The sequence below is a fragment of the Rhinolophus ferrumequinum genome, chromosome 18 (genome assembly GCF_004115265.2).
Source record: "Rhinolophus ferrumequinum isolate MPI-CBG mRhiFer1 chromosome 18, mRhiFer1_v1.p, whole genome shotgun sequence".
Classification (NCBI taxonomy): domain Eukaryota; kingdom Metazoa; phylum Chordata; class Mammalia; order Chiroptera; family Rhinolophidae; genus Rhinolophus; species Rhinolophus ferrumequinum.
Genome location: NC_046301.1, coordinates 36,695,568 through 36,719,710, shown reverse-complemented (window position 1 = coordinate 36,719,710; position 24,143 = coordinate 36,695,568). Strand labels below are relative to the sequence as shown.

Sequence of the window (24,143 nt, the reverse complement as noted above, 5' to 3'; positions counted from 1 at the left end):
TATCACTTTGAGAAGCAACCAGAGTTTGAATGGGCCATTCCTGGGAATAGGATAAGAAACAAAAAAAATATGCAAGAAAAATTAAGAAATCTTCCCCCACTCAAATCCCACTGCCTCAAATGAGATCTCTTTAAGATCTCCATTTTATTACATCACAACCAAAAACTCATGTTGTGATTGTTAGTGAAATGTGTCTTTTCCTGGTTTATACTAATTCATGGTGGTCAGATTCTCACATGCACTAGCTATTGTCCACATACAGTTGCAGATGCACTAAGAAAAGAGGTAGTTTCAGAGAAGTGGACAGATAGACATGGAAGCTGAGAAGAAAGAAAATGGACACAGGTAGTGTTCAAGAATAGATAAAATTAACCAAAAAACTTCAGATAAAAATTTTCATTTTTAAGCTTTGCCGATCTAGATACCATTGAGGAACCAATGAAAACTATAAAGTTATTCTTGTTACTTTAAAAACTAAGGTTAAATATCTGTTATGCAGTATCTACACTTTCATTCTGAAAAGTATCAACTAGGCAGCTTTTCGATTGTGATATATACAAATAATTTCTATTGCTTAGAACAAATATGGTATCACTTACATGATCTGTTGTTAGTGCAGCACATGGGTGAAAATGATCAAAATAAACATCATCATGTTTTATTGAACATATGTACTTCTCTAAATCATTGTATCTCTCTCCATAGATCACTAAAAATGAAGAACAAGAATTTCCAAATGAATAAACATGCAATGACTGGAATAATTCTAATGATAAAACTCCTGTGAATATATTAAACATACCAAGTCTAACTTTATATGATTGCTTCCTTTGCGTGTAGTCTCTGTGAAAATTGGCACGATAGCCAGCATTTCTTTTGGAAGCTTTATTTTTTTCTATTTCATCATCTGCTTGTTTCCAGTACCGTTTTACTGATTGTAGCCACCTTAAAAAGTAAATTTACGTATTATTTAGGCAGAACATGGAACCACTTTCTGTGACATCAAATATTTTAAATAAAGAAATATGTCACGTGCGTTAAAAATTGTGCTTAAGGGAATAGGCCCTGGAACCTGACTACCTGAGATTGAATCCCAGCTTCCTTACTACTAGCTATGGCTCTTGTTAAAATCACTTAATCTTTCTGTGTCTCTTTTGCTACATTTTAAAGTGGAAATAATAATAGTAGCATTGAAAATGCTATCTAATAGTAGTAACAGAAATAGTAAATCATAAGGGTCGTTGGGCATTTAAAATAAGTGAATAAGGCAAAGCATTTAGAACAGCACCTGGCACACAGGAGTATTTGCTATAATGTTATTATTAATGGGCAAAAATGTAGCCCAGAGACAACATGATACGGGGCTTTCAACTACGAGTAATAAGGCTTTGCTAGCTACACATTTACAAAGTGGGACAATATAAGAGATCTCAAGGTCCAGGGGAGAGTGTGTCATTATTCCATTTTATTTTTACTTATTGGTAAAGGACAAAGGGAAAGGAAACATAAATCGATCACTTCTGGTGAGCAGTTTTTGAGAGCTCGGGGAAATGTAGATTTGGCTTGGAGAGTCCTTGGTTTTTCTTTACAAAGTGTGGCCTTGCCCAACACCTGTCCAGGGGTGCTACAGAGTCTCTGTTCCTTAAATATCCACATATAAGTTAATAAATTCACTAGAAAGTTATGAAACTCTTCAGAAATCATATAGAAAGTATGACATTCAAATGTTCAAAATAGATAACCTAATGCCTACTCAGTGAGATGTTCAGGGTTGCTTATTGTAGCAGAAAGAGCCAGAAAGGGACATCGGATCATCACAAGGAGATGTTCCCAAATTTCTGCTCCAATTTCTCCACCAAGACAATGAACCTATGAAAGACAAAAACGTCTCCATTAAAAGGTTATTTTAAACATAGCACCTGAAAATAAGACACAGAAGCCTAAATTGTCATACATAGCACTGTGACCTTTAATCAACCATGCTAAATGCATATAAATATTCGCAAATTCATTAGAAAATCTTCACACCTAAGTTTTACCTAATCCTCATAACAACTCCATCAATAATTCCTCTTTATCTTACTTTCAAAACTTTGTTGGTACTCTATGCATTGATCTCCATGCCTTCTGCCCACCATGTCACCAGCACATCTCAGCTGCACTACCACAATATCCTCCTGACTATTCTCCTAGCTACCCTTCCCGCCCCCTACATTCTTCACATCATAGCCAAAATGATGTGTCTATAAGATAGATTAGGCCATGGCCCTAATTCAATTTCTTCAATATCTTGCCATTACATGTGGAACAAAATATAATCTCCTTCACGAGGTATATACTGCCTTGAATAGTTTGGCCCCTGCTGGCCTCTTGAGCTTCATCTCAAACCACTCTTTCTCATCTTGCTCCCACTTTGCTCCAGACATACTAGCCTTTTCTTTATCCCTGGAACAGAGATATCCTACTCTAGAGATTGCACGTATATTGTTCCCTCTGCTTAAAATGCGCTCACCCCTCTTTTCCACCTGTAAGTTCAGCTTAACGTCCCTCAGAAAGACATTTCTGATGGCCTGTTCTGGAGCTGTCCTGCCATCTTCCAGCCATTGTCACAGTCACAACAGCCTGCTCTTTCTCTTCACCACATGTAGAAGTGTGGGCTGGCGTAGTCATTTGTATGCTTAATTGTTTAATTCTCTTTTTTTCGATGACTCTGTGACCTTAGACCTGGGCGTTCCCGGTACTCACAGAGCCCTGGCACTGTGGGGACAGTCCTTAAACACTTGCTGAATAAATGAATGAATGTCTTTTGACCAAATAAGTGAAATTAAACTAGATTCTCAAATGCGGTCTTCTATAAACAGATTAAATGATGACACTGAGATCAACTGGAAAGTACTTACTATCAGAGCCAGATAATTTTTAAAAATTTTCCACGGCCCATGTGGCTTTGCTTTGGTCAGGTAACATACCACTCTGCTGAATATTCACTTTAAGCTTTGTACTAGATAAGCACTTTTCCCTGGCCCCACCAGAATAGACATTGGCCTTCAGAACTTTTCTGCTTTACCCTTATACAAACATTTCATATCATTGCAGGGTTTTGAGGTTAGAATACAATTCCAGGTTCTAGACTGCAAAGACTAAATTGCTGGGTTTTTTTTTTTTTTTAAAAAAAAAAAAAAAACAGAACTATTCAAGGCCCTTGAGATGCAATATACAGATTAGCCAAAAATCAGTATCAAACAAATGAAAAGCACAGCCTGCTTGGTAGCCCCACGTTTACAACAGTAAAAGTTAAATTAAATATAGATATCATCTTTTCCCCCTTTAAACTGAAAATTCCTTGGAGCAAAGGAATATATCCTTTTGTTTTAAGTTTCTTTGAATAAATATACCTAACAATGTCACTAAAAATATTTTTCTAAATATTTCCTATTTGTCCCTACAAATTTCCATTGTTTTCTACCCTGTTCTCTCTGCCAAGGGAAACTGACCTACAGACACGACTTCAAAAGTGCTCCAATGCTCTCTGGTTCCATTGTATTTGACAAATGGACAGCCTTGGCAAGAGATGAGAAGAAGGGAGGAGAATAAGAGTTGAGCTCTTTATTCTATTGGTTCCCTTCCTGAAAGGTTACCTTGGGCTAACTATGTCCTTCACCTAAGGGAACTGTTCCTCACAACATGGCCAACTCAGTCAGAATCTCCTTTTCAGTCTCAGTAACTGCTTCTTTGCCTTGTCCTTTTAAGCCTAGGGCTAAGCTACTAGTTCTGAATTACTGCACTAACCTTTATAGTTTCCCTCATGCACACCTTTGGGAAATACTCTTCTCGAATTGTATTTTAGTGTGCCACTTGTATGCAGTTGGGACCATGACTGATAAAATAACTTATATAAGTGACACCATCATTACAGCCCCAAATCCATTGCTTGACATCTTTCCAGGAAAACTTATGTCATAGTGGTTATTTCTGCTCCTCTGAAACAGTAGGCACCAATGATAGGTTCCTCTCTCATACAGAGCTCCGCCGATACACTGATATACCCTCTTGAGTCGCAACAGGAACGTGAAGCCAAAAGACCAGTATGATTCACTGGGAAAACCATTCAGAAGGAAGGTCCTCCCCAACCTGAACACCATACAAAGTGACAGGTGTCCTCAAGCACCAAAGATCTTTATAGTGCTTATGTACAAAGAAATCAACCCAGATATATAATACCAAACCTACCTCATCAAATATAACATATCTGATCCTTTTCACCCATGCTTGGCGATGAGGAGATAACAGCAGAATTTCAAGGCAGGCAGGCACTGTAATAAGTACCTAAAAATAATATATTGTATAAACAAACATTTTGAGCACTTACTATGTACAGACATAGTTGTAAGAATATGGAAACTCCAAAAGCACTAGCTATAAGTAGGATATAATATTGCTTTTGATAATGTTTCATTAAAATTGTGATATATTAGTTGGAACTTTATGAAATTGCAATGTAATTTACAGGTCAAAATGGTAAAATACCAGATTTGAAATTTAAATTCTTATTTATGAACATTCAAAGTAATAAAAATTAGAGTTAATTGTCATAGATTTATTTCTTCAAAATCTGACCCTGAAATACAACTTAGGTTGAAAAACGTTTATAAAGAATCAACAACAATGGAAGTGGGTGAAGCAGGGTAGGGCAGAGAGAGAAGCTCAACTTCAAAACAGATCTGATGAAGTCTTGGCCAACGTGGCTCAAACTTCTGGAGTAAATATTGGCTGTCAGAGCAATTCCATATGAAGCCGAAATGGCCCGGTGTTTATACCCCTGTCTAGCTCAGTCACAAGATACATATTATGGAGGCAGAACTGGGAGGACTGACAGCTTGCATTTGTCTTCACCACACTCCCAAATCATGGCAGCACATCTCCATGTCTACCATACAATGTTCTATAATCATGTTTTCACTTTGTGTTTAGTCTTAATTGTTTATCTATGAGTTCAATAATGAGAAAAACTGAGTATGATTTACTTAGTTTTCTAACCATAATACGACATTTTTAAAATTACAATGAGTATCCTACTCATCAAGAAAAGTAAGGGAATCCTACTTATCAATAAAAAATAATTCTGAGTAGGTAATTAATGTTTATTAATATTTTTATAACATTGGGTTCTTCAGATCATTCTAATCAAGTTACAATGAACTATAAAAGAAATCCGAAATCAAAATCTAAGTATCCTAAAAAAAAGATTAGTTCTATTTCTCACTCTTTGAATATAACAATATTAACTTTTCTCTAAAGCCATTTCATCTTTTGTAAATTCAAGAAAATTATTTCCATGAGGCCTTGTGAAGATGTTGACTTTCTAGTGAAAAAGTCATATAAGTACTACTATATAATTTGATAACAAATGCATGAATTACTATATCCTACCTGACAGTTTAGGGCATCATGACGATAATCCCTTGTAAAAACACCACATAGAGTTTCACCACTTGGCATATTTTTGGTATAACGATTGTAAACAGTTGCTGCCACTTGATTAACAAGGGCCTGGTTGACAAAGAAAGAGATTTGTTAATCACATAATAAAGTACAGGTAAAACTTCAGAGAATAACAGGAATTGTATTTAAAAAAATGTCCTGCTATGAATGCTGAAAGCTTAATAACCCCTTTCTTATATTCATCTTCTCTAAATACACTCACATGCTCTCGTTTAGATCCTTGACGAAGTATGTGAACCTCATTGATAAACCTCAACCTAAAGTAAGATAAGTGTGAGTCTGCTATAAAAGAAAGGTCAAGTAAGGGATAGTCAAGGTAGCTTTCTGGTTCTTATATCTAAGGACTTCCCCCAGACATCTTAGGTTTGAATATGGATGGCAACAGGTAGAACCATGCTCTGGATCAAGCAGGTAGCCTGGCCAGCGGAATCTGAATGTGTGTAAACCTATAAAACTCTATTTCACATTTTTGCCCCCCCCAAAATAATTTATATAGGTTAAATGTAAATTTTAAAACATAAGCATAAAGATACTAAAACTGAACATTTTCATATATTTTTATATATTTGAACACACGTGGAAAAGCTAAATGAAAATACTGATAGATCTGTTTATACAAAGATATTAACAATATATTATTCATTAGTGTGACCACAATATGTGACAATTAGTATGACTGCAAATGACCAAATACAGAATATTCATTATAATTGAAAGAGAAAGAATATTATACTAATTATACAAAGTTCTGATAATAAAAAGACATTCCCTTTCCTCAAAGAAAAAGAAAAATGGGCAAATGCATCCCACCAGTGGTTCATGAATAAAGAAATACCAATGCACCCAAACCATACATAAAGATGCCCAAATCATTGGTAATAATAAAAATGTAAATTTAAATAAGATAAGCTTTTCAGCTATTAGTATGGCAAAAACTTTTTAGATGATAATAAGAACATTGGAAAAGATTAGAGAATGTACACTGCCATATAGTTCCAGTAGGAATAAAAATGGACTTAACCATATAGAAGAGTGATTTGGCAATATGTATTGTGTTGACTTACCAATTCCACTTCAAGTAAGCTAATTTTTCTTGATATATTTTGTTAATGACAGTGAGCACACATTGCTTTCATAACCATGAAAAACAGAAAAAGCTACAATAGATAATAAAGTGCTAATTTCAAGTAATCATATTAGTCAATCTGGTGTGGAGGCTGACCACAAGTCACTCAACACTACACATTTTCCTAGAAAATAAAATGGAATCTGAATTCATATTAATGTGTAGAATTAAAGTTATCCCAACTAAATCGTCTTTCTCAATTGTAATCACATTAAAAAACAATTGAGTTGTGAATGAGGATATGCAAACTTATATTTCCTGCAAATCAAACTTTCTCCAAAATGACAAAAAATCATATTTTCTGTTTTTAAGTTCAACATTATGCATTGCTAGCATAAAAGAAATATGGCAAAACAACCTGGCTTAAGAATAGGGCAGTCACTAAGGTCCAACAGCAGAGTAGATATATCCCATAAACTTCGCAGTGGTAATATTAGGCTCTTAAGTGACTCAACATTGTCCAGCAAAGCGTGGGTATTCTCACAATTCATGTACAAGTTGAATGACAAGACTACAAGACCAGATTTTTTCCTCACAATAATTCTAAGGAAACTATTATTTGGGCCTCTGAAACTAAAAAGCGAAAATGCAGGCAGGTTAAAAAACTAAATTAAAACTCCTGAAAACAGAGAAGAGACTGGTGGTTATCAAAGCATGGGGGCGGAGCATAAAATGGTTAAAAGGAACAAACTTTCACGTGTAAGATAAATAAGTTATAGGGATGTCATGCACAGCCTGGGGACTATCGTTACAATACTGGATTGCATATTTGAAAAGTTGCCAAGAGAGTAAGATCATAACAGTTCTCATCACAAGAAAAAACTTATAATTATTTGAGGTGATGGATGTTAATTAAACTTTTTGTGGTAATCATTTCACAATATATTCATATATTGAATCATTATGGTTGTACACCTTAAATAATACAATGTTATATGTCAATTAGCTCTCAATAAAACTGAAAAACAAATAATGACATAGATTCACTACATGCCCACATGTATTATTTGAAAAGAGGAGGTTCAAGCATGAAAGGAAATGACAGTTACTTGAGTGCTACCTTTGTTGGAGCCACATACACAATGACGCCTTCATTGCTCTCCTTCAGCACTTTCTCCATGCAGTAGTAGGAAGCATAGGTTTTGCCTGAGGATGTTGGGGCAACAATCACAGCTGACTCATTATTATCCACAACATCGAGGAGCTCGCGCTGCCGGGTTGAGAGCACATTTGTGTCAGTAATGGGAATGGCACGTTACCAACACACAAATATTAACGGACTTTTAATATAATTTTCTGAACCTCAAATGGAATGATTGGGAGTTGAAAACACTTGAAGGGAGGCACAGGAAAATCTGAAGAAGTCATGATATTCTCTCAGAAGAGAGAACTTGTTAGGCTTTTGAGTACCTGGAGGTGGGTTTGTGTATGAAAAATGGAAAGTGAATGTGAATAAAATATCTTGTTATGGGGAAGATATTTTTTAAATTATTTGTCATTGATTAAGTGCTGAATGGCTTTGAGAAATTAAGTTCTAAGAAGTAGCCAACATGTATTTTTCCAATGGTGAAAAAGTGGCTGAATAAAAAAAATTAGTGATTCATTATTTTACTACTTACCTTCTAATTTCTATATAGAATAATGCCAGGTACCTACTTCAGAAGGCATGTGGGATCTTCATCCCTTCAGCCTATCCTTTTATTCATCAAAATAATGACTAGTCAAAGAATCATAAGCCTGTATGATGGGAGGTATGTGGTAAAACGTTCAATTGCATTTTGTGGGTAAATGTTCATGGTTCAGTCTATGCAGAAACTCACCATTTTATTCCAAATTTTATACCCATAAACATTAATTTTACATTATTTATAGAAGAATAGATACTATGGTGATAGATGAGGCACATAAATATTTAAATAATTGCCTATACAATTTAAGATACCAAATTTTTCTGTGAACAATTATATATTTACATATGAAATCCTACTGACACAGGGAATTTTGGAGGCTGATCCATAACGATACAACTGGATGACAGAGAAATTCGAAAATATGCATGTGAAATCATCAGAGTACCTCCAAGGAACTGGTCTGTTTATGAAAAATGAATGAAATGAAAATTTCACTTTCTTTAAGTAGGGAAAAGGGCTCACATTTTACATTCCTAATGACAAAATAATTTTAATATGACTCAATATTAAGCACTTCATGACAAATATATAGAGCCACAATACAGAGAAGATGCTGAGATCACATTTAATAATAAAATACAAAAATGTTTGTTTCATTCAATGATTACCTGCCATGTGTCAGGAATAAAATCCTGAACTCTGGGATCTGGATCTTTTCTCTCATCTCGTATCAAAAATGACCCATGTATTGTAGTTGAAAACGAGCTGGCCCAATGCCAATTGAATATTTTCTCGTTTTCTTATTTATGTCGTCATCTGCTGCCGCCTAAATTATTTTAAAAGTCCATTTTGAAAGTGATATTACACTATAACATCACTTAAATAATTAAAATATTTATTACTGAGCAGTTTTTATGAGAAAATCATTTTACCAGGCTTTACATTTTGTAATGGTTATGGCAGAAGTCCTTTACCACTGAATCATTATCTGACTATGAGTAAATTAGCAGACATCAAAATTTTCAAATATCCATCATGCTATTTGTAGCTACAATCTGACACAGTTAAAGACAATTCACAATCACAATATAGTGGTTAATTTTTTTTGCTAGAATTAAACACAGGATTTGTTTCAAGGATCTGCAGAGATTATGTGGCATTTAATGTTTGTCCAGGCAAGATTTTGTACAAGCTTGCTAATTCTACATTACTTTAAATTTGGGCAGCTGAATTACTAATGATTATGAACACTGTAAATATTTTCAGGTAAAGAAAATCTAGAAGAGGTGGCTGTACTTGCAAGACACTTTATGCATACCTAATAATTACTCTATTAAATAGAGCTATTATGAAAACGTTACCTCGGTTGGATATAAAGAACTTGCCAACTTGTCAAATCCTAAATATTTAAGGCATCTGGCTATGAGTCGCCGATCTGCCTCTTGTAAAAGTTCTGGGTATTTGTCCATCAAGGAGTGGATCCTTTTCATCATTTGAACAGCTATACTTAAATCTTTTGTGGTTTCACCTTGGCAAAGAATGCAATAAAATTGTTATAAAGACCACCAATAATAATAAATGTTTCATTATCCAAGATTAGCCATTCAGGCTATCAATCGGACCTCATTAAATTGACTATCTTACTTAAAATTAATGGAGGTTCTGGAATACAAAGTACTAAATAAAATAAAATTAAAGTGCAACTAGACACACTTCATCATCTCCATGGATAACTGAGAAGTAGCTGTGTAAGTGTTGGAGAAAAGGAAAAATCTTGTAGCTGATAGAAATAATATCATTAAAGCTCAAGTTTGTATACGTTCTGGGAAAAACAAATCTTTTCTCCACCTATTATTTTCATGCCTTCTCTGCTCAGTTCAAAGAAAAATATTCAGATGACTTTAAATATCTGGTTAAAAACTTAGCAACACTTATTGAGTTCTACTGTTGACCATACATAAGTATTTGGTGTAATCACCGGAGCCTCTCAAATCAAGCAGCCTGTTACAACTGCCAGATAAAGACTTTGCTAATTCCTCTCCATTTCTTTATAGTCAAATATATATCCTTTTTATTTCTCCTCACTGATAATCTTTCCATACTTAGCAAGTTAGGGCTGGTTTTGATTCCACCTGTCTTCCAGTCAACCTATACTTTATCTATTTACCAACTACTACCAAACACTTACTGAACACTGAGGCTACAAAAAAAAAATTTAATACAGAATTCTTACTCTCCAGGTGGGTAAGCCACTGTTAATTTTGATCTCTCTTACTAACAGCCAACTTCAAATCCTAATACAACATCTTGGTTGGGGAGAAACACATACAGTAAGCCAAGTTAATGCTTCTCGCTGTAATAGAATCCACAGTGAAAGGCTGACTATGAGAGCAGACTGAAGTTAGCAGACTGAGAGTGGGGTAAAAAAAGAACCTGGTTACCATGTGTTAAATGGATTCAAATGTGGAGATGCTCAAGACTGACATCAATTAGGTTTGTTTGAAAGGTCAGTTTGGAAGTATGGCACGTGATCATATCACCTGCTATCAATTTACATATCTCTACCCAGTCTTACTTCTCCACTATCTTCCTCTCCCTGTCTCTTCTTTTCTACTTTCCATTGCAGAAATTATAAAGTAGGGTGCATGGAAGCCACAGTAATTTTTGGAAGAACTCACCATGCTGACAAACATGTGTCACGCAGGGTGTCCTGCGGGGTCTCTGGTCCCGCTCCCCACATAAGAATGCAGGACATGGTGAGGCCAAAAAGGAACACCCACGGAGCCATAGGTAGGGGAGTCATACCACTATACTCTCACTGGCGGCTGGGTTGGAGACACAGGAACCAGGAGCAACACAATTCGCAACCCTCACTGCTCCACTTGCAGGCTCAGCCACCATCTTCTTGCTAGCTCCCCCCATTTTTTGCTAGCCTAGCCACGGCAGTTATATTAGTGGCCAATGGCTCACTGGTTACAGCTGACGGCCGCCAACTAGCCACAGCTGATGGCCATTTTGATCACAGTCGACGACCATTTACTACCTGAGCCAGCACCTTTCTATGTGAGGCCGAGAGCCTGGAAACTGCTTTTTGGGCTCTGTCCCCACAACATGGTATCAGTTTTAGCGAAAAAGAAAATGTTTACACTTCAGATCTCAAAGAGGAATGACAGGTTCTTCCTGGGTGTCTCACCATCTTTGCTGGTTCTCTTAGCCATTCCTACAACTTTGTAAGTCGTTTTTTTTTTTTTTTAAACCTCTCTTTGATTGTGATTTCATTTGAATTTGTTTATGAATGTGCTGAATATTTGCTACTTGCGCTCTCGCTGAGATTTTATTGTTCATTGATAAAATAAAGGTAAGAATACTTAGAGGAATTTTGTAAGGATAAAATCTGATAATGCATCTAAGGCTTCTCCAGTTAATAATAATAATAAGTGACAGCTATCATCATTCCATTTTTTTTATTAATTCTCCAATTCATCAAAATAAAAAACAGTCACATACCTTTTCCTTGGCCTCTGCAATGTTCCTTCCACGCTTTCAAGCAGGCAGTTAACCCTACCATTTCAACTCTAAGTTTCACCGAGTTACTTTACATGATTTCAAAAAATCTTCCAGGTTCTTTATTCCAGAGTTTAAATTCTCTTTCATTTCCTCCTCAATAGAAAATGACAGAACATTCCATTTGTTCTCTTCTTTTTGTTCTTCCTTGGCCAATAATCTCTTCTTATTCTCTCTAGTAATGATTTCAGCCTTGGTCTCCTGCCCAAAAAGGAAAGAAACATCCCATGAATCAAGTTGGAAATATTCCAAGATGATATTTCATGAATGGGACAATACTTTTAAGTGTATATTGATTATTTTGACCATCATCCCATTTTTGAATGGCATAATTTTAGTTTATATCTTACAATTAAAGCCTCTTTTAATTGAAATTCAAATGATAATTCATTTTAATGAGTATAAAAACTCTGTGCAGATAATTTTTTTAGTTTTCTGAATGGTCTAGATTATAAATCAAAGAGAAAATATAACAAAATCAGAAACACCAGGCCACTGTTTTTTGGTTTTTTCGTTTGTTTGTTTTATGTCTCCGTGCACTGTTTCCTGTTGCTGCGTCTGGAATTGTTTTTCGTCTTCCATTCTTCCACACTTGTAGTTACCTCTCTATCCCCTACTTACCTTTCAAGATATTTCTTAGATGAAGCCCTTCCTAACTCTCCTAAGTCTAGGTCATATATTCTTCCTCTGCCCAGGCATCTCTCTATCAAAGCACTCATAACATGTACTGTGGCTGTGATTTTACTTGTCATACTTCTCCTCTAGATCAATTACCTTAAAACAGGAACGTGTCATAGTTGTCTGTATGTCCCAAGCATAAAATATTTAGTTCATAATGTTTAAAGAGTGAATGAAGAAATAGAAAGGGAATGAAAGAAAAGAGGAGATAGAAGGAAGAACATAAATACAACTTATTTGCTCTATCCAGATATACATTTCCAATTGACTTAATCACACTATGGGTCCATTTTTACTATACTTTTATCAATATGATTTATTAATCTACAAAGACAAATAAAAAAATTGTTGTATTCACAAGAGAATTCTTTCTGATAAACCTTCCACGATTCTGGTTTGTCATGAAATTAATATCTAAACTTTGCCTATAATAAACTCAATTTTAGTTGTCACCACTTTCTCAGTATTTAATCCTAATCAATAACATTGAGCTTTCCCAATGTTTCAATGTTACAAATGTTTGTGTGCCAATACCATACTGTTTTGATTACTACAATTTTGTAATACAAGTTGAAATCAGGGAGGGTGATGCCTACACCTTTGTTCTTTTTTCTCACTATTGATTTGGCTATGCAGGGTCTTTTGTGGTTCCATACAAATTTTAGGATTGTTTGTTCTCTTTCTGTGAAAAAAATGCCATTGGAATTTTGATAGGGATTGCATTGACTCTGTAGATAATATGGACATTTTAACAATATTCTTCCAATCCATAAGCATGGATTATCTTTCCATTTATTTGTTTCTTCTTTAGTTTATTTCATCAATTCTTATAGTTTTCAGTGTACAGGTCTTTCACCACCTTGATTAAATTTATTTCTCCATATTTTACTCTATTTGATGCAATTGTAATGGAACTGTTTTCTTACTTTCTCTTTCTGATAGTTCATTATTAGTTTATAGAAATGAAACAGATTTTCATATGTTGATTTGTAACTGTAACTTTACTGAATTTATTGATTGATTCTGTTTTGGGTGGATTCTTTAGGGTTTTCTACATATAATGTGTCATCTGCAAATAGAGACAGTTTTTTTATTTCTTTCTTCCCAATTTGGATGCCTTTTATTTCTTTCCCTTGCCTAACTGCACTGGCTTGGATTTCCAGTACTATTTTGAATAAGAGTAGCAAGAATCGGGGGGAAAAGGTGGCAAGAATGGGCATCCTTGTCTTATTCCTAATCTTAGAAAGCTTTCACGTTTTCACCTTTATATTATATAATGACCTTCTTTCTCTCTTTTACTTAAAGTCTATTTTTTCTGATGTAAGTATAGCTACACCTGCTTTCTTTTGGTTTCTATTTGCATGGAAGATCTTTTTCCATCATTTTACTTTTAGTCTGTGTGTGTTCTTAAAGCTGAAGTGAGTCTCTTGTAGACAGCATATGGTTGGGTCTTTTGTTATTATTCATTCAGCCACTCTATGACCTTTGATTAGATAAATCAGTCAATTTATATTTAAAATAGTTATTGACAGGCATAGACTTACAATTATCATTTTGTTTTGGTTTTTTTTTCCCCCGGCTGATTTTATAATTCTTTGTTCCTTTCTTCTCTTTGCCTCTTCCTTTGTTATTTGCTAATTTTCTATGCTTAGAAAATTGTTGAATGCTTAGATTTCTTTCTCTTTCTCTTTTGTCTATCTATTATAGGTTTTAGCTTTGTGGTTACCATGAGGCTTATGCAAAACACCCTATATTTATTTACATTATTACATTGCACATCTGGTGCGGGCCAGAAGGAGAATACAGAGATGGTGTCCTCTGCCTTCCTGATATCTGGGGAGGACTACATTCTATCCCTAGATGTACTCTAAATAAATTAGAAGACTGACCCCCAGACAGCAGTTTTTAAAGTGTGCAACTTGGCTTCTTTCAGGGAATGGGAGATAAGTGTTTTAGTCTGCTGTCTCTGGCTGAGCCCTGGGGGGATAGCTAGGCCAGTTCAGTGCAAGCCTGTTAAGAAAGAGACTTTGTTAAGAAACAAATTTCTTTGTTTGCTACAGTCTTTTGAGTCTTGTGGAAGAAACTCTCATTGGCTTTCAGAGTTAGATGTTTTGAGGGGTCCTTCCCTCAGGTAGAAATCTTAAAAGTTGGGGTGCTAGTTCTTAGGTCCAAACCCTTACCTCCAGAGGGAGAAGGTGGGAGTTGTGAGTTCCTTCCTGATTATATGTCACTATGCCAGGGTGGAGTTTAGTGCAAGAGTATGTCTCAGCCTCCTCTTCCTGTTTCGTTGTTTTTTGTTTCTCAATCACTCAGTATGTAGGAGTCACTCAGCTAGTTTCTGGATTTCCTTCAGAGGGAATTTTAAAGGGAATAACTAAGCTAGGTATAAACTCAGTGTGTCCATAGGAGAAGGTGAGTTCAGAACCCTCCTATATTGCCACTGTTGACCAGATCTCTCAATGAGCTACATTTTTAATGTTAAGAGCTATATTTTTAATGTGACTTCAACATTTCTAAATCCAAGTCTTTAGTTACTTAATGTCTTTTTTTTCCCAAATAAATAACATATTTTATTATATATAGAGGGCCATATATAACTTTTTATATACAGGTTAGAGTTTCTTAGCAAGTAAATAAAATAAAAAATGATCATATATCAAAAACAAAAAGCACAGCATGGAAAGAAACTACCAAAGAGACTGAAAAATATCAAAGTAAGAAAAGACAAAGAAAGTAAAACATGTTTGTAGAATTTATAGAACCTACATTTGCCTTTTTGCTCTTGGGTTCACTGGAATTCTTCTTTGGCTTGATAGCTTGAGTTACAATGACTTTGGAGGAGACTGATTCTAATGAATTTCCATAAAATCGTTGAAAACGATGATACTTTTGAAGAGATTTTAAAAAATAACCATCTCTAGGTTTTTCTGAAAAATAAAAGACTTAAAATGTAACACAACTATATTTCTCACTAATTATTCACACCATCCCACCCACACATGCACTTTTCTTTTTATTTTGGAATAATAATTTACTCTGTTCACTTTTTTAAAAGAAGGAATCTTAAGTCACACGAGGTCTTGTCTATAGAATAATCCTTTATCTTTTTTAAAGGATGGACGTGACAAAACACTTTTTCACTGTCTACCACCCAAAACAAATATCTGGATGCTATAAAGAATTACAGATTCTGGGCATTACCTTTGTCATGTGCCCTTAAAGTTAAGAAGAGGAAGGCAGATGCAGAGTCAAAAAGATATCCATTTGGTATATTCTGGCTTCTTGCATCACTTGATAGAAAAGTCCTTACTCGAGACCATGGCCACAGAGTCAAGAGCTTAGCAAATGAAAAACCTCACACTATGGTGAAATCCAATGACAAGAAATCCCAACAATAAAGCTGTGACTTACTCCCTTGCCCAAGGAAAACTGTAAGACTCACTTAAAGGGAGTAATTAAGCTGGTTAACTTTTCTATGTCTATCTACACATACTAAATCAAACCACTTTGAAAAATGCTAATGGTTAATTTAAAGGAGGCCCTCATATTTTGCAAGATCTTGGTAGTTGTTTACATAGGCAGGCTGATAAGTATTTCATATGAGCGTGATTACTATGCAAACTCCTTTCTTCTGTAAGTAAGTTTTGTCAACTTGAAGGAGGGTAGGAGTGATCATAAGGACAGACAATTATGAGATGAAAACGAGGGATGAACCAAGGACACAAGATCCCTAACTCAAACTCTGTTGATCTACTGTTAGTGATTTCACGAGCCTTTCTTCAGTTCCACCCAACTGGAGCACGAAGGCAGATAAAATGCTGGCACTTGTTACACACACACAATCAACTGGGTTACATGAAAGCAACGGCAAGTGCTTGAAAGACTATGGCCTCAATATTTTTTATATCAAGGAATACACAGATTTCTTCAACCACTAACTGTCTTTGCTTAAAACAGCTTCTAAGTTTTGTGGGGCTAAATGCCATATTTGTGTACTTCCTCCTAAGACATCTGGAGACCTATGTACATATAACTGCCAGTAAATAAAATGGGACTTTTTCATCACCATCTTTATGGGCATTCATCTAAATACTTTCTAGACTATTCTTACTCAAGAAGTATAATTTGTGGCACATAACATGCTAATACTTCATGATTAGATATTATTGTTAATAAAAGGCAGAGAGTGAAATTGATTTTAATTTATTTCACCAGTGTCACAGAGCTCACCATCAAATGCGCCTTTTGTCCTGTCGTAATCATCACTAAGGGGTTTGCGAGAATGCCAATGTACAAGTTCATCAAATTCCTTATGTTTAACCAGTGAAGTTACAATAGGATCATCACTATGAGAAAAAAAAGAAATATACACATATTTTAAATCGCATGCCTTAAATATAACAGCACAGATTACATTTTGTAATAATAGTTTTAAAAATCATATTCCTCTTTCCTCTTTCTGTGATACGATGTGAATGGTTGAATCCAAAGAGTTTATTAGAGACTTAAGAATGCAGAATGCAGTCCATGTTTCTAATAGTCCCATCAACAACAAATATTCATTAATTAAAAATATGCAGCTAGAGTGATTTTACTCTACGTCTAAAACCATGTTGATTTTCACTTAGTATTAATCAAAGGACATTGTTAAATTTGATATTAAACTCATTATATGTTACAAAACACGTATTACAACTAACAGACCCTAATCTGTTACATTCAAGGAATCTTTAATAAGTAATTCTTCCATTCCACACAAGTATTTACTGAAGTACTTTTACCCCTATACCTCTGCAGGAAAGGCAAATCTTTTAAAATGTCTCCAGCAAATTTATCAACCACCTCAGATGACATTGGAATAAAACCCAAACTGGGCATCTTTTCCTTGGAGATGTCTGTAAACAAGTAAAATATTAAGACAAGGTCAAATGTAAAACTTTCATACAGGAATATTATACATTATTATCTAAAATTTTACTTTAAAAACATTTTTCATTGATCTTATTTATATTTATCAATTCTAGCCCTTCCCATAAAACTATTTCCCCACTTTAAAACATTTTGGAACACAAGTAGAGTATAAAGAAATAGACAGCTTTTAATTAGGTACGTGGAAGGTAGGTAGCTAGATAGCATACATACCATATATATGTTATATATATGGTAGTCAGCTAGTTTAAGCCTTTATTTAGTATCTGATTCATAATTCTCGGTAAGCTGCCATTTCACTGCCCCTTTTCCCCTGGTGTTCACTGTTTCTGTTTTCCCAATGCCTTCCTACTATATATAATACAAGCTCTACAACCCTCTGCCTGAGCACTTTTCATTTTACAGCCCACATGGAGCAGTGCTAAGAATTTAATGCCCCAGAGAGAGCCCTCAGCCAAAGACTGAGATTCCCAGTAAAATTTACCTGTAGTTGACCACAGTGGAAACCGACTTATTAACGTGCCCTGCATTTGTTTTCTTCTTTCTGTTCTAATCTGACCACTCCCTTATTTTATCTTTCTGGGATCAGTAAAACTACTTATACTCAAGAGTGTTTGTCTGGTGGAACTCATCCTGAAAAAAGGAAAGTGGATATATATTCTTTCTTCACATCATGAAAAATATCCTTATATCAATACACCCTAAATTCCCATTAGCTTTTCTCTTCGTATTCACTCTAGGATCATTTTCTTTTTCCTGAAATTCGACATATAGAAATGTCTTCAGTGATGTTATGATGATGGATAAATCAGTTTTGTATTTCTGAAAATATCCACATTACTCCTTCATTCTTAAATTATATTTTATTAATTATATATCATGTTACTGTATTCTGACTTCTATCATTGTTATTTAAAAAGTCTATTAGACTTTTTATTACTTGTAGGTAACTCTCGTTCTTTTAAGATATTTATTTTTCATATTCTACAATATTATTCTATTGTGTCTAGTGTATGTATTTGTCTGAGACTGTGTATGTGCATGTGTTTAATGTATTCCACTTGGGATTTATAATACACCCTGAATTTGCAAATTCTTATCTTTCATCAATCCAGGTAAATGCCCAACTATAATCTCTTCAAAATATTGCCCGACTCATATTGGCTCAATCTCTCCTTCTGAATCTCCCAATGAATGAAAAGTTGATTTCTTCATTCTATTCTTCATATATAATATATAATATATATATATGTATATATGTATATTATATGTGTGTGTGTGTGTGTGTGTGTGTGTGTGTGTGTGTGTGTGTATATATATATATATATATATATATATATATATTTTATTGGGGAATATTGGGGAACAGTGTGTTTTTCCAGGACCCATCAGCTCCAGGTCAAGTCATTGTTTTCAATCTAGTTGTGGAGGGCACAGCTCATTGGCCCATGTGGGAATTGAACCAGCGAGTTTGGTATTATGAGCACTGTGCTTTAACCACTTAGCAACAGGCCAACCTCCTTCATATATTTTAACATCACTTTTATATTTTTTCTTCTCTATTTTGGGGTTTTTTTTAAATTTTTTCAACCTTTACTGAGATACAATCGACATATAACATTGGGTAAATTTAAAGTATACAACATGTTCATCTCTCTATGTCTGTAATTCTTTCGATTTATTTCTAGTTCACAAATTCTCTCTTTAGAAATATCCAGTCAGCTTTTTAACTCATCTGTTGATAATATTTTCATTTCTACAAGCTCAGTTATTTTAAAATGTGAATGATGTTTTTATTTTGTTATTTTCTCATGTTTCAAATCTCATATTTTATTTCTTTAAGCATTTTTAAACACATATATAGTATATTTTATTTTTAATAATTACAAAATCTGAAGTATTTAAGAGCTCTATCTAGTTCTTTAGCTTACTGTTTTTCTTAGGGTTTATTTCCTCTGTTGTTTTACAAATTTGTATTTGTACTACTATTTGGCAGAAAATCCTATAAAACCAGAGTTTATGTTATGTTCCTCTACAGAGAATTTGCTAAATTCCTTTGATCACTTAAAATTAATTTTCTGGCTTAGAGTTGTCTTGACCCTACTAACAGAGTAAATTGCAGCCACAGATTATTAAGAGAAGATCTATAACCAGAAATTCTTCGAGTGATATATTTTGTATTACACAGAGATCAGGCTCTCCTTTCATTTTTGGCCCCTGGGATTTCTCTTCTATTGTTATGAGCTTAGCTATAATTATACAAAAAGATGTTTAATGTCTCTTATCCAGCATTTTAATAGTTTTCCATAAGAGATTTTCACTTGATCTATACTGCCATATAGATGGAAATGGAAGTCACAATATACCTGGCTTTTTCAAAAAAATAGTAACAATATTAGTTACAAACAAAACATATCACTCTTCAAAACTATAATCATAGCATATCACCCTGATGATATGACAATGAAGGTGATTTACTTTTAAATAGCATAGTACCAGAAAATTATACTTGCAGCATCTAGTTAGTGGTACTTTTAAAACATTTTTAGAGAAATGCTGCTTTTATTTCAAATTAATTTAAAGATTTCTTACCTTTGATTGGTAATGGATTCTTTTTAAGAAAATTAAGTTTTGTTGTTCTCAGAGGAAATGGCTTTCCAACATCAAACTCCGTGACCAACTTTGATACAGTATTCCAGAGATGTTCATAATCTTTCATAATGACATTTCCCAAATTCAAATGTAGGCCTATATAATAGTTAAAAATACTAAATATTAAAAGTCATTCACACATACACAGAAACACAGATTTTGACTAAATTCATAGGGCTCTGAAATATGTTTCCAACAGTAAAATTTTCAGTGAGTTCCGTACAGCGCCTAAATGAAAATGATGAAAATGGTCTCTAGTATTGACTATGAGTCTGTAGATTTAAAATTTTATCTTGTTTACCTATTTGATAACTAAGTATTAAAATTATAATTATCTTAGCTAACGACAAGATGGTGAATATCTAATTATCATTTAAGGTATTAAAAAATGTCATACCACACACAACTTTACATTCAATAAAACTGAATAAAAACTATGATTTTTCAGAAATGAGAAAATGTGTGGAAGATTGTTAAATTTATATGTAGCCAATTTATTTTAATGCTTGCAATATGAAGAAACCAAATCCTAGAGATCAAAGAAACTTCAACAATGTTCAATCAGTTGTAGTTCTCTTGAAATGTGTTTTATATTTTACTACTAAAATATAGCAGAAAATATTCTAGAAAATAACTCAAAGAAAAACAAATAACATGTAATAAATACATAAATCAGCTTCATCTTTTGATAAAAATAAAATTCTCTAAATATCTAATAATAGTAGGATGATTACATATGTTAGAGTAAATATTACGGGAAAATGTTATGCATATATTTAAATGAAAAATTCAACTTAAATTATCTGGAAACACTAAGCACCTACACACATATTTTTTTCAAAAATATTTATGGAATAATATTAAGTTAAAAAAGTTTTAAAATACAACATTCACTCTAATCACAAATAAATAAAACTAACATGCATGTGTAAACAAAGATTGGAAGTAAAACAATTGCTATGTTATATATTGGAAATACAGGTAAATTATTTTGAAGTTTTAAATTCTTTATATTGTTTTATTGTTTATCTCTGGATAAAAGTATGATTATTGTAATATATAAGATAGTACCTTGAACATTTTCATTTTCATAGTAAAAGGCAATATTCTTCAACAGAAACTCATCACTTAAGTCAGAAAGGTGAATTAAATTAAGGTTCCAAAATTCAGAAATGTTTATATTATTTAGGATGAAATATTCACACCACTTTTTCTGAAAATTGGAAATAAAACCAAATTATAAACAATTTTTATATTAGCAAAAAACTATAATATGATTTTACATGTGTCTATAATCTTCAGCTTTATCACTTTCCCATATTCTTTCTATTCGAGTTACACTAGATATATCACAGTTTCTTGGTCATACCATCTTCAGGATGATCACACATTCTATTTTATCTCCTAGAATCTTACTTCTCTTCATTCCTTAAGAGAAGCCATCCATTTCAGACTAAGTAGAGTCTTTCCATTGTCAGATTCTAAAGTGCCCTATAGTTCCTCCTTCATAGTAATTTTTAAAATTCAGTATCTATCTTCCCTGCAAAATGTGACTCTATGAAGTTGGTAGGGTGGGATGAGTAAATATATTCTTAGTTTCTGACTGTATCCCCAGTGATTCACACAATGCTTGTGCATTTGATAAATATTTGTGGACTGAGTTTCTATCTAATTGGTTCTAAAACACTTTCCTTTACCATTTAAATACAAGTATCAAAATCCTGAAAAAAAAAATGTCAATTGATCCACTAATCTCATTGTTGGATATCAGTCTAAGTCAATACCCCCAAATTAAAGGGAAAGGCTTACATTCAAAGAACCTAGAGAATAGCAGCATTTATAATACAACAATTAAAACCCTCTTAATATCCCATAATAGAGGGATGGATAAGTAAACCATAGTATATCCATTAAAAAAAGATAACTAGTAGCCATTAAAAAATGATGCCAATCAAGAATGTGAAAGAAAATAGAAAAAATATATGAAAAGAAAAAACATATATGCATAGATATATATACATCTCTCTCTCTCTTTCTCCATTTATATATATATATATATATACACACACACATATATTTCTGATGTTAGAAATAATACATATAACAACAGAAAAATTTAATCATTTAAAATAAAGAAAATAAACCAAAACGTTAATAATTACCAACATCGATTTAAGTGGTGGGCAGATGGGTTTTTCTTTAGTTTTTGCTTTCTATTTTTTCAAAGTCTACAAATTTCCTTTAACTATCCTCTATAATGGACAAAAACAATAAACTACTACATTGATTTCTTTAATTCTTCTCCAGAGCAGAAAGGCCATCAATTCCTTACAGTTGATTTAAAAAAAAAATAAACAAACAAACAAAAAAGAACTAATCTTTACAGAGAGGCTTTTTCCTTAGGTTGAATATATATGTCATGCAGTTTATTACTACTACCAAATAACGAGTTGGTAAAATTGGGAAATGACTGATTTAGGCCATTAAACGTTTAAAGCCCCCCAAAGGGATGACATTGTTTCATATAAATCTAATTTTGAAAGTGACTCTGGTTTTTATATATCAAACAGTTGAAACAAAAAAATAAATTCATAATCTAATAAAGAACATATTTACCATTTTTAAGAATGTCTGAATGTCCTCAATCCAATGGGAAACGATGAATCTAGTACAAGCTCTTTGAGAAAGCGGTAAGTGGAGTAGAAATACCACACTGAGACAATGCAGCTTACATAAATCTTCCATTTCCTGCAGGGTTAAGCAAAGCCTTTCCTCCTTAATAAAATAAAGAAGGTAGGCTGAGAACAGCTGGCTGGGACACTGCCTGATCCACATGCAGCACCACAAAAGTCGGCAGCCACATTTTGCTGTGCAGTAATCACATATTACATTCTTCATTCTACATTTTTGAGAAAGTCCTTTTCTTCATACATAAACTTGACTGAGTTTATGCAGATGTGAGGTAAGGGGGAAAGGGAACTTCCAGCTCCCTGTCCAGAGAGCAGTTTATATAAGAGCAGTTTATATAAAGCATGTTTTAGTATTTTTACTCAAGACAATCTTTACATGAGTTGACCAAGCAGCTAATGAAGTCATGTCCCCATAGGACTCTGTACTAATGGAGCCAAACCCTAAATGTTCTATTCTGTCCAAGGCATCATAGTTAAAAGTTATATTGAAAATTACCAGAGTGAGGAAACCAGGACATTTCTAGAAACAACCAACTAGAAAAAGGATAGAGAAGTGGGCATATTTAACGTGATACGACAAAGACTCATAGTCATCTTCAAACATTTGCAGGGTTATAAGTGAAACAAGTTTAAGATTTGCTTCGGAGTACCTCCAGAGGGCCAAATAGGGCCTAATGATTGGAAGTTCCAGAGAGATACATTTGGTTTGTATCATTTTTCTGATAACAGTTTAAAATGGCATGCCTAATCATGTAGAAATATTTTACTGAGAATATATTCAAACAGATATTGAAAAGCCAAATACTATATAAAGGATGCCAGGTAAAGGTGATGAGCCCTGTTCATTTCTGAAATTGTAGAAGACAGAGACAAACTTCATTTTTCTTTAATAAGAATCTTTAACCAAGAATTCCCCCAGCACTCAAATTGTATACAAAATAGTATGTGTACACACGTGTGTGTCTGAGAGTATGTTTGTATGTGTGTGTGCATGTACACGTGTGCACATACATATAGGATGACTAGTTGGAGAACAAATTTATACTGGTCAACAGATTCTTAATGAACTCTATCAACCATAAAAAGTTTAAGACTTCCAGCATCTCTAGGATGGCACTCGGACACTACAGCACAAGTGTTCTTTCAAAATAGTTTGGTGTTGTGAAACTTGAATAAGACAGACCAAGTTTCAATCCACACCGCTCTTTAACAACTTTGATTTGAGGAATGGTACCTGGACTACCTGAACCTCAGTGTTCTCACATGTGAAACAGGGATAATAACACCTCCTTTAAAATGCTATGTCAGGATTTATGGCATGAGGTGTACAAAGAGCCCAGAACATTGTAACATTGTAAGCTCTCACCAAGT

The 24,143-nt window shown here is 33.9% G+C and overlaps 1 protein-coding gene across 1 annotated transcript in view; it reads right to left on the bottom strand.

The window, feature by feature from the left end:
- LOC117038325 (probable ATP-dependent RNA helicase DDX60) overlaps positions 1 to 24,143 on the bottom strand; it is a 79,775-nt gene that overhangs the window by 38,765 nt on the left and 16,867 nt on the right. The window contains 17 exon segments of the mRNA XM_033135224.1: positions 600 to 709; positions 803 to 945; positions 1,754 to 1,869; positions 4,231 to 4,326; positions 5,431 to 5,550; positions 7,689 to 7,838; positions 8,928 to 8,995; positions 8,998 to 9,085; positions 9,621 to 9,787; positions 11,767 to 11,853; positions 11,856 to 12,024; positions 15,268 to 15,428; positions 16,732 to 16,847; positions 17,291 to 17,396; positions 20,023 to 20,178; positions 21,154 to 21,295; positions 22,699 to 22,857. Of these exon segments, the coding sequence (XP_032991115.1) occupies positions 600 to 709; positions 803 to 945; positions 1,754 to 1,869; positions 4,231 to 4,326; positions 5,431 to 5,550; positions 7,689 to 7,838; positions 8,928 to 8,995; positions 8,998 to 9,085; positions 9,621 to 9,787; positions 11,767 to 11,853; positions 11,856 to 12,024; positions 15,268 to 15,428; positions 16,732 to 16,847; positions 17,291 to 17,396; positions 20,023 to 20,178; positions 21,154 to 21,295; positions 22,699 to 22,857 (2,154 nt within the window).